Genomic DNA, 14,491 nt, shown 5'->3' on the forward strand with positions numbered 1-14,491 from the left:
CCTGTTTGCCCTGGCGCTGGAGCCCCTGGCTATTGCTATTAGGGGTGCTTCAGATGTCCGGGGCTTGCGGGTGGGTATGTTGGAAGAGCGCCTCTCCCTCTATGCCGACGATGCACTTTTATATTTGAACGACGACGGGCCCTCTCTGCAAGCTGCTTTGCCTATATTTGATAATTTTGGTGAACTGTCGGGGGTTAAAATAAATTGAACTAAATCTGTTATATTCCCTTTAGACGAAGGCATTACCTCTGGACCCCAATCCTCCCCGCTGCAAATGGTAAAGGAGTTTAAATATCTAGGGATAGTGATCACAAGAAGCCACTCTGAATTTATTGCCAAAAATCTAACCCCTGTAATGCATACACTGCGCACAAAATGCTCCGCATGGGGGAATTTACCACTTAATCTTCTTGGACGCATCAATCTCCTTAAAATGATAATATTACCTAAGTTCAACTATATATTCAGAAATTGCCCGGTTTGGGTTCCTATTTCATTTTTTAAGGAGATTGATCGGCTAGTGAGTTTGTTTATTTGGGCCGGGGGAACCCCTAGGCTGGCTCGATCCACATTATGGTTACCCGCGGATTTGGGGGGGCTAGCTCTCCCCAATTTTCAAACCTATTTCTGGGCAGCCATGTTAGTGACAGTCCATTGGTGGTATCAGGGCTCGAGATCTAATGCTGCGGTCTGTCTTGAAGCCAACAGTTTGGGCTCCCTGGCTGACCTTCGCAACTTCCCTTATAGAGGGCCGGGGGCTTACCCTGAGGTACTCGGGCAACCTGGAAGGTATGGGTGGCTGCTAGAAGGAGGTTCCGTAAGCCGGGGCAGCTATCCTCGGCTCATCCATTGTGGGGAAACCCAACACTACACCATTTCCGTACAATTCCAGATCCTCAAGTCTGGGCTAGATAACATTGGAGCATATAATGCCTAGAGGAGAACTGCTCTCTTTTCGGGAGTTGATGGCTAAATTTGGGCTACCACAATGGATGAGATTTCAGTATCTCCAGCTTAGACACGCGGCTAGGGCTCAGTTCCCACAACCCCCAATCCTGCAGGTAGATTCCATTGAGGAACTTTTGTCCCCTGGCGATCTATTGAAACCTCTATCCTCTCTTTATAATGCGCTGTTGGGTAAGGACTCCCCCAAAATGGGAAAGCTGTGGGAAAGTTGGCAGGCGGACATCCCATCGTTGGACAAGGAGGGTTGGGACGATTGTTTAGATTATGGCCCTAAATTAGTGATAGCTTCTAGGGACAAACTGGTACAGGTCAAATTTATACATAGGGTTTACTACACCCCACAGAGACTCCATCGCATATTCCCTGAGAGAGATCCCGTATGTCCTAAATGCAAGATGCAAATTGGTACCTTTTTTCATATGTTCTAGGAGTGCCCCATCATAGTGACATTTTGGTCTGCGATTTTTGGAGAAATTAATTCTAGATTGGAAGTATCTCTTCCGGTTATGCCTGTGCTAGCTCTGTTGGGGGTGTTTGATGAACAAAGGCCCTATCATCTTAAACTCCTAATTTCCTATTTTCTTTTTTATGCAAAAAAGGAAATCCTTATGAAGTGGATTGATTCTTCCCCTCCGTCGGTTACGCCCTGGGAGGCACAGATTGAAGCAGCCATCCCCATGTACAGAATGACGTATATAAACCGTGGGTGTCCATGGAAATTTGAAAAAGTTTGGGCTCCGTGGATGGCCTCTTAGGGATATACACTTCATCCTGTTTCCTAATGTATTTGGTGGGTGGGGGTGGATCTAGCGGACGGAAACCTAGAAGTACTTGGTTACTGGTATTGGATTTTCTTTTTACAATGCCATATTGTTATACATACTGAATGGAACATATTGTGGTAAAACATGTACACCTATTATGTAGAGCTGTGTATTGTGTCAATCGGTATTCTGTAATTCTGCCTTCTTTGACAATAAAGCACCTTTATTTGTTAAAAAAAAAAAAAGAAATACAGGGCTCTCTGAAAACATGTGGTGTGGCTGTTTCAGGATGCACAATAAGGAGATGCTTGAAGAAAGATGGTCTGCATGGTCGAGTCGCCAGAAGAAAGCCATTACTACCCAAATGCCACAAAGTATCCTGCTTACAATATGCCAAACAGCACAGAGACAAGCCTCAAACCTGGCACAAAGTCATTTGGAGTGATGAGACCAAAATTTAAGCTTTTTGGCCACAACCATAAACACTACATTTGGGGAGGAGTCAACAAGGCCTATGATGAAAGGTACACCATTCCTACTGTGAAACAGTGAGGTGGATCGCTGATGTTTTGGGGATGTGCGAGCTACAAAGGCACAGGAAACTTGGTCAAAATTGATGACAAGATGAATGCAGTATGTTATCAAAAACTGGAGGAACGTTTGCATTTATCAGCCAGGAAGCTGTGCATGGGACGTACTTGGACATTCCAACATGGCAATGATCCGAAACACAAGGTGAAATCGACCTGTCATTGGCTACAGCAGAATAAAGTGAAGGTTCTGGAGTGGCCATCTCAGTCTCCTGACCTCAATATCATTGAGCTACTCTGGGGAGATCTCAAATGTGCAGTTCATGCAAGACAGCCCAAGAATTTACAGGAACCGGAGGCATTTTGCCAAGAGGAATGGGCAGCTTTACCATCTGAGAAGATGAAGAGCCTTATCCACAAATACCACAAAAGACTTCAAGCTGTCATTGATGTTAAAGGGGACAATACACGGTATTAAGAACTGGGATATGTAAATTTTTGATCAGGGTCATTTTGGTAGTTTCTGTTGCAGTTATGATTTAAAAAGAGTAAACACAGTTGATAATGGCTTCAGCCAAACACTAACCATGAGTGAAAAAAGTTCTTGTGTTATCATTCATATTCTCTGAAAATGGCCAATAAATCATAAATTCTGCAAGGGTATGTAAACTTATGAGCACAAACTGTAATTGAGTATTGTCCATGATACATTTTTTTTTTTTTTGCACACAATATCCAAATTTTCAGGACAAGCTTTCATGGTGTACCCCCCCCCCCCCCCCCCACACACCCAAGCATTAATAATACAAAAAGTTTTAGCAGAATGTTAATAAGCTAATCCTCCAAGAAGAGGAAAAAACACAAACATGCACAGCAATGGTAATTAAACTTTTAAAGTTGGGCAGATAAGGCAGGAAGAGGACTATGGACAATGCAAGAGTAGAGGTGACAGTGGTCATAAAATTGTTGCATAGTGATTTATAAAGCTGAGATTCACATTTAGTCCATTTGTCTTTTGTGTCAAATAGAATTATCATTCTTAGCTCAAGAGTTTTCCTTTCTTGAGAAGTTTTGAAGTTTCCATGAAGAACTAAAATGTTCATGTCTTCCACACTGTGGTCTGGCTTTGAGAAATTATTCCACACAGGTGTGCAGAATGGGTGTAAAGCAAGGCCATACATGGTCGAATTTCGAACAAATTTGCTTTTCAAAATCAGAAAGTTCGTTTTTTGTGATCCGATGATGCCGCCATTGACTTTCAAAATTCGGCCGACCAAGCCTTCAGTTTCATCTCATGTTGCTACAAAAAAGATTTTTCGTGGCTGGGAATCTTCTTTTCTCTCCGTAAATTTTCTTTTTTTGCACATGCACAATTTTTTTTCTTATTACATTACTCACACGATTCTCCCATCATTGATTAGAAAATCTTTTGTTTTTCAAAACATTTACAACAGGTCCGATTCCTCAAATTTGATTGCCGCACGAAAATCAGCCGTTGCTGCAGCCCACTAATGGTGCAAAATTCGTACGAAAATTCTTAGATACGATTTTCGAAAGAAAATTCTTTCAAAATTCGAACAGTGTATGGCCGGCATTAGAATGAGTTCAGTGAGCTGTGTAACATCCTCAGCGCTACATTTGTGGTTTAGTGAGGATGATAAAAATCTGTACAGAGAGGTTCTTCGTTCATGGTGACTAGAAGTGTGTTTGGTGATAATTGCTGTCTGGTGGTGGTCTTGTTCAGAAAATCAGTCATATCTTGCAGGAAGCTAGTGGTATTTTTGACTAATGGTTTTAACACCTTTTTTTTTTTTTTTTTTTCTACAAGGCCTGAGATTTGTTCAGTGATTGTGTCCATCATACCTGTTATGATGGGTCTACCTAGATTTCTTGGTTTGTAGATCTTGGGCAGAAATCCCCACTTTCTGGATTATTTGGAATCGCGCTGAATAAGTTCTGAATATAGTTGGGTTGGTAGTGTTTTAATCATCATCCAGTTTTTTATAACAAGTAGCATTTGCGACTCAGTCTATAAAGCTGTTAATATAGGTGTCCAGTTTGGGGTTATGTCCTTTGTAGAGGTGTGAAGTTGCTTCTTGTTCAACTTCTAATGTGATAACATTACTCTCATTTCTGTAAAGAATTCCTCCTTCTCTGAGAAGAACTGTAAATTATTGGGCAGAATATAAGGTCTTTTGTGATCTGACATATTGATGATTCCAAGTTCCTCTGTTTTTATATCCACATTTTCAAAAGATTCAGTAAGGGATCCTACATTGGTGAAACAGGACAGAAAGTAAAACAAGAAAGCTTTACGTCTTGATAATGAAATGTTGGAGGCAGAGACAACATGGCTCACCTGATTTATGAGAACTAAAGTATGTTTCCTATTTTAATGCACACACTTTGTAAAATTGCAAGTTAAAGAGGAACTTCAGTTTAGTGTTTTTTGTTTTGTTTTTTTAAAGTCCGCAGCTTACAAATACTGTAGCTGCTGACTTTTCAAAATCGGGTACTTTAGTGCCTAGGGTCCAGCACTGTCTTCCCGCAGCCAGTTCTTTTGGGGGGAAGTTGGAATGGGTACCGATTTTAAAATAGCGCATGCATATACATTTGCAAATCTGTATTTTTTATTTCTTTTTTGCTTTATTCATATTTCATGTTATCCATATGCCATTTTGCAGAGTCTATTCCATTTAAGTAGCATGATTTGAAGGGTGAAGGCAGTGTTAAAGTATAACTAAAGACAAAAACTTTTGTTTTTTGAACACCTGTCAATTTCTATTGCTTTTGGTGCCCCCATTAGGGAGATCCACCCTCTCTAGTTGTCCTGTTTACCATTTATCATTGAAATTAAAAGAAAATCCCAAATTGTGTATTGTCCCCAGAACAGTAATAGAGGGGAAATCTTCCAATGGGGACACTAGTTCTGGTGAACGGGGGGGCCCCCATGAAATTCCCTTATTTTGCAGGGAATATCATATCCTGTTTGGGTATGGGACAGGAAGTGAAGGAAAATCTCTGCAATGGGACACAGATGGCAGAAAAAAAATCTGACGGGTTATAACCCTCCCTTAATCTATTCAAAATGGAAAAAAAAAGTTTTGCCTATAGTTCTACTTTAACATCTAAAAGAAATGATGGTCCTATTCCCTCACAGGAAATGTTTTGTACTTTATTTCCTTGTTATGAACTGGGTTGTACTGGGGGAGTCTTTGTCCCCACCATAATTCTTCCTATCTCCTGCTCTTTGAACTTATTTTACAAAATAGAGCTGTTCTTTAAATGAGAAAGGGGGGAACTGGGGCAGAACAAGGAGAGAGTCGCAATGTTTTGTGTACATATGTGCCCTTCCCCTAATGCAAATGTATGCCCATAATTTACTTAGGGGGAGGCGTAGACAGCCTATGACTTCTGTGCATCTAGCATTGTGGTGCAGCAGGTGGGAAACCTACAGTACTCGTAGTTTTGCAAGCATGGTTGCACTATTTTTACCTTGCTATTTCAGAGTGTGCGCATTAAAAAAAATATATCATTAGTTCTGCTTTAATTCAGAACCACAAAAAAGTTTCACTAGTGGCTGATTGAAAGAGCAAAAGAATGGGGGGATGTGCAATCGCACCACTTCCCTCAGAAGATAACGCCTCTATCACTTTCCACTAATTCTGAGGAGGTAAAAAGAAAAATCGCTGCAAGATGGCATATAGATTATATAAATATGGGCAAAGCAAGACCTAACACAAATTTGCGAGTATGCATGCATTATTTTTTACTTTTGTTTCAATGATCTCTTATTTTATTTTTGTTTTTTTAGATTTGGTATTGCTATAAAGTGAACTTTTGGCCATTCAGGGAATAGTAAAACGTTCACATAGCTCTCAGCAGCATATACCCACTTCTGCACTACTCGGTTCATCTGCCAGGGAAGGAAAAAGAAACCCTGATAAGCTCCAAGCTGACTTGTTGGAGTTTACAAAGGGTTATGGACTTTTTCTCTGGCCTCATGTAGCAGCATTGAGCTAATCGGTAGACACTGTTGTCACATGGGTAAGCGGATCAAGTCACATGCTAGAACATAACCAGAGGGGCCAGAAATGTGTTTTCACTTTCGTAAGCTGAACAGGGAGCTGTGTCATTAAAGGTCAGGAGTTAGGTAGGGGGTAGTTTAAAGAACCTTTTTTTCGATGATCAGCTAATTTGCATATTAGCAACCATCACTGCTTCAGAAACTGTCAAAATTGCTTAGTAGGTTTATATTTAGATTAGATTGCGGTTCTTCCTTCATTGAAATAGGTGTCATTTTTCACACTATGCCTTTCATTACTTTTCATTTGCTGTCTGCGGTTTTGCTATGTAAGTATTTTTAAAAATGTTATACTTTTTTTACTTTTTCAGGTCTTAATGCAAAATGAATATAATTAAAGAGAACAAGGACCTGGCCTGCTTCTATACCACAAAGCATTCCTGGAGGGGAAGGTATTTTCAAGTTTTTCTTTTTTGAGTAGATATTTTGCTATCTGTAATTTGGAATTTTGTGTATCTCTAAACCCAAGAACAAACATGTAATACATTGCAGTTTGCCAGTGTTTTTAGATGTGCGTTTTTTTTTTTTTTTTTACTATCCTCTTTTACTAAAAACCTTTTTTTTGTAAGTTATTAACAGATTTGGCATGAGTCCCACAGAAAATGTAGTCACAAATCATTAACAGGAATAATGTAGATTAAAACACAGAAGTATTAAATGCACTGAGGTACAAGATATGGACATTACCATAGTTAAAAGAAATTTTTTTTTTTTTTGCAGAATCATACTTACCTTTTGGTGGATGCAGCATCGTCCCTCTGCCGGCTCTACATTGAGAACCGAGCAATCAAGCACTGCAGATCGCTTAATTCTCAGAGCTCCCCGTGACTGTCAGTCACCAGCTCTCTGCCCTCCCGCGCTCACTAGAGCGCTGGGCTGTGGAGGGGGCAGGAGTGGCCAACTCAGGATCTCAGCAGCTTACTGAGAGGCTGAGCTGGGTGGCTGTCCAGGCATGTGAGTGTATCCCGACTTCATTGTCGCGATCTTGCCTGAGCTTGGACCGGCTCTGTGACTTCAGCCGACTGCAGCCTGCTCTCTGCTGAAAATGGGTCACAGGAGTGCAGAACAAACTGCACTCCTGTGATTCATAGAAGTACAGCCAAACGAGCTTTGGCTGTACTTCTCCTTTAAAGAAGAAGTTTGGGGTTGTTAAAAAAAAAAAAATAAATAAACCTACATACAGTGGGGACGGAAAGTATTCAGACCCCCTTAAATTTTTCACTCTTTGTTATATTGCAGCCATTTGCTAAAATCATTTAAGTTCATTTTTTTCCTCATTAATGTACACATAGCACCCCATATTGACAGAATAACACAGAATTGTTGACATTTTTGCAGATTTATTAAAAAAGAAAAACTGAAATATCACATGGTCCTAAGTATTCAGACCCTTTGCTGTGACACTCATATATTTAACTCAGGTGCTGTCCATTTCTTCTGATTATCCTTGAGATGGTTCTACACCAGGGATATGCAATTAGCGGACCTCCAGCTGTTGCAGAACTACAAGTCCCATGAGGCATAGCAAGACTCTGACAGCCACAAGCATGACAACCAGAGGCAGAGCATGATGGGACTTGTAGTTTTGCAACAGCTGGAGGTCCGCTAATTGCATATCCCTGTTCTACACCTTCATTTCAGTCCAGCTGTGTTTGATTATACTGATTGGACTTGATTAGGAAAGCCACACACCTGTCTATATAAGACCTTACAGCTCACAGTGCATGTCGGATCAATGAGAATCATGAGGTCACAGGAACTGCCTGAAGAGCTCAGACAGAATTGTGGCAAGGCACAGATCTGGCCAAGGTTACAAAAAAAATTCTGCTGCACTTCCTAAGGTTCCTAAGAGCACAGTAGCCTCCATAATCCTTAAATGGAAGACATTTGGGACGACCAGAACCCTTCCTAGAGCTGGCCATCCGGCCAAACTGAGCTTTCGGGGGAGAAGAGCATTGGTGAGAGAGGTAAAGAAGAACCCAAAGATCACTGTGGCTGAGCTCCAGAGATGCAGTCGGAAGATGGGAGAAAGTTGTAGAAAGTCAACCATCACAGCAGACCTCCACCAGTCGAGGCTTTATGGCAGTGTGGCCTGACGGAAGCCTCTCCTCAGTGCAAGACACATGAAAGCCCGCATGGAGTTTGTTAAAAAAACACCTGAAGGACGAGATTGTGAGAAATAAGATTCTTTGGTCTAATGAGATCAAGATAGAACTTTTTGGCCTTAATTCTAAGAGGTGTGTGTGGAGAAAACCAGGCACTGCTAATAGCCTGTCCAATACAGTCCCAACAGTAAAGCATGGTGGTGGCAGCATCATGCTGTGGGGATGTTTTTCAGCTGCAGGGACAGGACGACTGGTTGAAATCAAGGGAAAGATGAATGCGGCCAAGTACAGGGATATCCTGGACGAAAACCTTCTCCAGAGTGCTCAGGACCTCAGACTGGGCCGAAGGTTTACCTTCCAACAAGACAATAACCCTAAGCACACAGCTAAAATAACGAAGAAGTGGCTTCACAACAACTCCGTGACTGTTCTTGAATGGTCCAGCCAGAGCCCTGACTTAAACCCAATTGAGTATCTCTGGAGAGACCTAAAAATGGCTGTCAACCATTGTTTACCATCCAACCTGACAGAACTGGAGAGGATCTGCAAGGAGGAATGGCAGAGGATCACCAAATCCATGTGTGAAAAACTTGTTGCATTTTTCCCCAAAAAGACTCATGGCTGTATTAGATCAAAAGGGTGCTTCTACTAAATAAGCAAAGGGTCTGAATACTTAGGACCATGTGATATTTCAGTTTTTCTTTTTTAATAAATCTGCAAAAATGTCAACAATTCTGTGTTTTTCTGTCAGTATGAGGTGCTGTGTGTACATTAATGAGGAAAAAAAATGAACTTAAATGATTTTAGCAAATGGCTGCAATATAACAGAGTGAAAAATTTAAGGGGGTCTGAATACTTTCCGTCCCCACTGTACATAAATACTCATGTACCATCAATCTGATGCTCCAGCTGTCCCCAGCCCAACTCGTCCACCACTCTCTGCTCTGCCCCTCCAGCGTTCAGAGTGTCGGGCTGTAGAGGGGTAGGCGAAGCTGGCTTTGGCTCTGAGCTGAGTGCTCAGAACCAGAGCCAGCTGTCAAATCGGGCATCTGGGTGGATCCCGACAATATGGTTGGGATCCTTCCAGAGCCTTGCGTGGCTCTGCGATGTTAGCCAATAGTGGGCTTTACAGCTCAGCTTTTCCAAGACACAGTATGGTGAGTGAGCATGTAAATAAAGAAAATGTTATCTCTCTGGATTTCTTCTTTAATTGGCCATGTTGCTATTTAACAAAGCTGTTCATGGACTTTTTGCTATCCTGCCGAGTGTGGTTCTTTTTTTTTTTTTTGTTTTTATAGTAAACATGTCATACTTGCCTGCTCTGTGCAATGGTTTTGCACAGAACAGCCCTGATCCTCCTCTTCTGTAGTTCACCAGCACTCCTGGCTTTACCTCTTTCACAAGTGCCCCCATAGAAAGCCACTTCCTATGGGGGCTTGATTCCAAGCCGCACTATCTGTGTCTATACACACAGACGGCATGGCTCAGCTCCGATCCGCTCCCTCATCACTGAATTTGAATGATAGCAGCAGGGGGCCAACGACTCTAGCTGCTATCAGTTTGCCCTGATCACCACTGAGTGTTTTATTTTTTACAATATAAACAAAAAAAGACTGAAAATGTTAAAAAAAAGTTTTTACTTTTCTGCTACAAAACATATCCAATAAAAAAAAAAGAAAATCGAATTTCTTCATAAATTTGGGCCAAAATGTATTCTGCTACATGTCATTGTTATGATAATATCCCAGTAAGTGTATATTGATTGGTTTGTGTGACATGTATAGCGCCTACAAACTATATTGTGTGTGTATACTGGAATTTTCTTTTTGTAATATTACTAATGGCGATGATCAGCGACTTATAATGGGACTGCAATAGTGCAGCGGGCAATCTAACACTAACTGACGCTGGGGGTAACTGACCAACTGCCATTAACATCACCAGTGACATTAATACAGTGATCATTGGTAATATTATACACTAACACTATACTAATGATGACACTGGCTGGGAAGGGTTTAACATCAAGGACAATCAACGGGTTAAATGTGTGCCTAACTATGGGGGTTATTTACTAAAGGCAAATCTACTTTGCACTGCAAGTGCACTTGGAAGTGCAGCTGCAGTGCAGATTTGAGGGGGACATGCAAGGAAAATAGAAAACAGCATTTTTGCTTGTACATGATTGGATGATAAAATCAGCAGAGCTTCCCCTCATTTCAGACCTTCCCCTCAGATCTACAGCGACTGCACTTCCAAGTGCAAATTGGATTTGCCTTTAGTAAATCAACCCCTATGTGTAATATGTGCTGCTTTTACTAATAGATCTCTCTGCAAAGCAGGGATGAGAAACCAAGCTCTGTGTTGATTGTCAGCACAGAGGACCTGTGAATCATTGGCCGAGACTTGCTGACACGCTCCCGCTGCGTACAATCGCAGCATGTGTCGGCCAGGGGGTGTGCATGTGCGCCTTAAATCTGGAAGCAGGCAGCGACGTACAGGAACTTTGCTATGCCTGTACAGGCCACCCATCCGCAAAAGGTTAAAGTAAACTTGAACTTGATGAACTATATAAACTGACAGGCAGGCACCTCAGATTGTTTGTTTTCGGGGCACTGTGGGAGTCCCCACGCCTGGAGTGTTCCATTTGACCAACTGTGACTTCAACTTCAGATCCTCAATCTTGCCTGTCTCCTCCTGCCTACCATACCTCACGTTATAGGCAGAAAAAGCCTGAGCTCAACCTGCAGAAGTTGCTACATACATATCTGATCATTTCTTGCGGTTCAGAGTGCTCCAAAGCTGTTTAATTAAAGGTGCCTGCTTTTTATAGCAGTTTGCAATTTTTAAAGCCAGTTCACAGCATTCTCTTATGTGTCGGAATCAAATGCATATCTTGAAGGTAAATGAAGTGGTTGTTGCACTTTTTTTTTTATTTAAGTGAACCCGTGCTATGCCTGTGCAGAGAAAGAAACCTGTATTAAGGCTATGTTTCCACTATTGCGTCCCCAAAGTCGCGCGATTTTGCCGCGATTTTTACCGCGATTTTACCGCGACTTTTTACCGCGATTTGAAGCAATGCCTGTATCTATGGACCTCAAGTCGCATCAAAGTGGGACCAAAGTAGTGCAGGGACTACTTTGAAGTCGCTGCGACTTGAAGTCGCACAAATATGAACGGTACTCATTGGAAATCATGGGATACAATTTGTCATGCGACTTTTCAGTCCCAAGTCGCATGAAAAGTCGCACTAGTGGAAACATAGCCTAAAAGCTGCTTATACTTGCCTTCCATTTGTACTTCTGTGTCTTCAACCTGATAATATTCCTGAGCTTACCTCCTATTCTATTTTCCTATGACACTAATAATGTCATCCAAGTCAAGTCATGTCTTCCAGAACCCCTTCCCCCAACCATCTCCAGTTGCTTTGGCAATGGTAAAATATATTTGGCCTGCCAATAAAACTTATGTGAATTTGATAAGCACTCTAGTGTAGTAGCTTACATAGGACTAATGACTTTCTTATTCCCCTGTGTGAAATCTCTTCCTAAGTACCATATCTCTTTGCTTAGTCGATTGAAATGGAAGGTTGGCGTTTATAGAGGGGAGCAGGTACTATATATGACTCTGTTGCTTATACGTTGATTAGCACAGTTGGACTTAAATGTGAAAGTACATCATCCATTACTCAGTAAGCAGTCATGTTATGAGAATACAGTGGGTAAAAACAGAAGGTGGTTGTAGTGCACACGTAGTTGGGTTTTCTTTCTTAGAGTTGTGTTTGTATTATATTATAGAGTTATTCACATATATATATATATATATATATATATATATATATATATATATATATATATATATATATACCAAAGTACAGCACCACATCCTGGGGAAAATAGAGAATAGCGTAATGAGACTTTATAAATGCCAAAACCTCCTAATGGAATAATATCTGACACGGTGATGTATAAAAATACCAAAGTTTTATTAAATACATAAAAATGTCTTATATCATTTGCTTAGCAGGGGAAAAAAACAGCAAGATCCACTCCCCTGTCAGTGAATAGAGCTCTATTTACAATCACAGAGCTCTGTTCCATGAATCACAGAGTCCATCTGTGGTTGCCGGGGGCCAAGACCCACTGATTGGCTTGTGCTGTGATGAAGCACAGCCGGGCCGGTGGGTGCCCGCATGGATCGTGGAGGCCGCTTTGCTGCTGAACATGTACATTGGGCAGTTGGCAAGCAGTTGATCCTCCGTGTGCAAGACCGGTCCCCGCCGCTCCTGCCCCCCCCGCAAGCTAACAGTCTTTTGAATGGACTGTAACTGACGCCATCACGTCCATAGACAGTAGGAACGGTCCACCGCTGGACGTTGGGGACCCTGGTTTCCTGGAGGATTGAAGGATTGGGCAAGTATAGCTTTTCGGTGCGCCACTTGCCAAAACAAGCAGTTAACCCACGCAGTGCAGACTCGGCCCCATTGCATGGGAGAAAAATCTTTTTTCATGGAGTTCTGCGCTAAGAATGGTTGATCGTTATTTCTCAAACTTCATTCAAAGTATTTTGACTGATTAGCTAGGTATTTCAAATTATTCCGAGGTGTTGAAATTTCCATTTTCACTGCATTTGTAGAACAGTCAGATGAATATCTTTCTGCCCCCCCCCGACTACTTCTTGTTATAATAACACGTCATGTTGAAATGGATCATTAAGCACTTTTATGATTGATTACTTTAATTTATATTCTGCTTGTCTGTTGAAAAAGATACTGCGTTCCAAGATCATTTTAAACAAATATGTTACATGTTTCTTTATTGATCTGGACACTAGCCTTTGAAAATAAGACTTTGTTTGACGAGGCATTTCATATGGTATTTTTAGGGAAATGTGTTACAAATATGTAATTTTAGTTTTTTGTTTTTTTTCCAATACTTTATTTTAAGACAACTCGCATAAAATACAGAGACCAATGACAAACTTGTCAAAATATATCAAGTAGAAAATCATAACTTTATAAAACAAGTGAAGCCATGGCACTAAAGAGTCTCTGCACCCAGTGAGATTTATTTTTTACCCGGTGGATACTGGCATGAATGAAAAACATAGCCAGACAGAGAGAAAATAAATAAAAAAGAAAATGAAGAGGAGAAGGTGAGAAGAAAAAAGGGGGGAGAGAGAGAGAAAGTTAAAAAAAAAAAAAAAAAAAGGGGTGGGGGGTGGGGGGTGGAATTCATGTTTTTATAATGTGAACAGCTGCGTGCTGTCCATGTTATCAATTGCAGACTGCTCTGCTAAGAGTTTAAGGCGAGTTAAAAACATGCTTCAAGCTCCTGCTTTTAATGCTAGTGTGAACAGGGCTATAGGCTGGCTTTTTGTTACATAGTTACATAGTCTGTGAGGTTGAAAAAACCGCACAAATCCATCCAGTCCAACCTGTGTGTGTGTGTGTGTGTGTGTGTGTGTGTGCGCGCTTATATGTTTAATAGTACATTGTATACCCCTGTATGTTGTGGTCCTTTAACCACTTAAGGACCCGAAGGACGCGGTAATTTTTTGCGCTATAAACAAAAAAGAACGACAACTTTGAAAAAAAAATATTTTTTACTTTTTGCTATAATAAATATAAAAAAAAAAAAATTCTTATTCAGTTTAGGTCAATATGTATTCTTCTACATATGGGGGGAAGATGGTAGTTGCGCTGTGATGAAGGGGGGAGGGGGGGCTACAAAGATAACTAAAATGTCAAAGTAAACTGAAAAAGAAGAGGGCAAATGAATGAATGGATCCTACATGCTAAAGAAACAGTGAAGATGCGGTGCAGTGCAAAGTTGCTGATCAACATAGATATATCTATAATGTTACGGGCAAACAAAGCCTAATATATAAAAGATAATTGTGAAACAGTGACTGCTTGAATGAAGCAAACCAAAAAATACATAAGCTAACACAAATAGGATAAATAGTGACACAATGCAAAAATATGTATGAGATAAGTCAAAAATACATGTGGGCTAGTGCCCCATTAGCAAAAAGCGTGCC

General features: G+C 41.0%; 1 protein-coding gene across 1 annotated transcript in view; it reads left to right on the plus strand.

Annotated features, from left to right (window-relative positions):
- DNAJC13 (DnaJ heat shock protein family (Hsp40) member C13) overlaps positions 1–14,491 on the plus strand; it is a 288,371-nt gene that overhangs the window by 62,523 nt on the left and 211,357 nt on the right. Inside the window, exon 2 of the mRNA XM_073630350.1 lies at positions 6,656–6,736. Within this exon, the coding sequence (XP_073486451.1) occupies positions 6,669–6,736 (68 nt within the window). The 5' untranslated portion in view covers positions 6,656–6,668. The remainder of the gene's footprint in view (positions 1–6,655; positions 6,737–14,491) is intronic.

The sequence above is a fragment of the Aquarana catesbeiana genome, linkage group LG05 (assembly GCF_042186555.1).
Source record: "Aquarana catesbeiana isolate 2022-GZ linkage group LG05, ASM4218655v1, whole genome shotgun sequence".
NCBI classification, from domain to species: domain Eukaryota; kingdom Metazoa; phylum Chordata; class Amphibia; order Anura; family Ranidae; genus Aquarana; species Aquarana catesbeiana.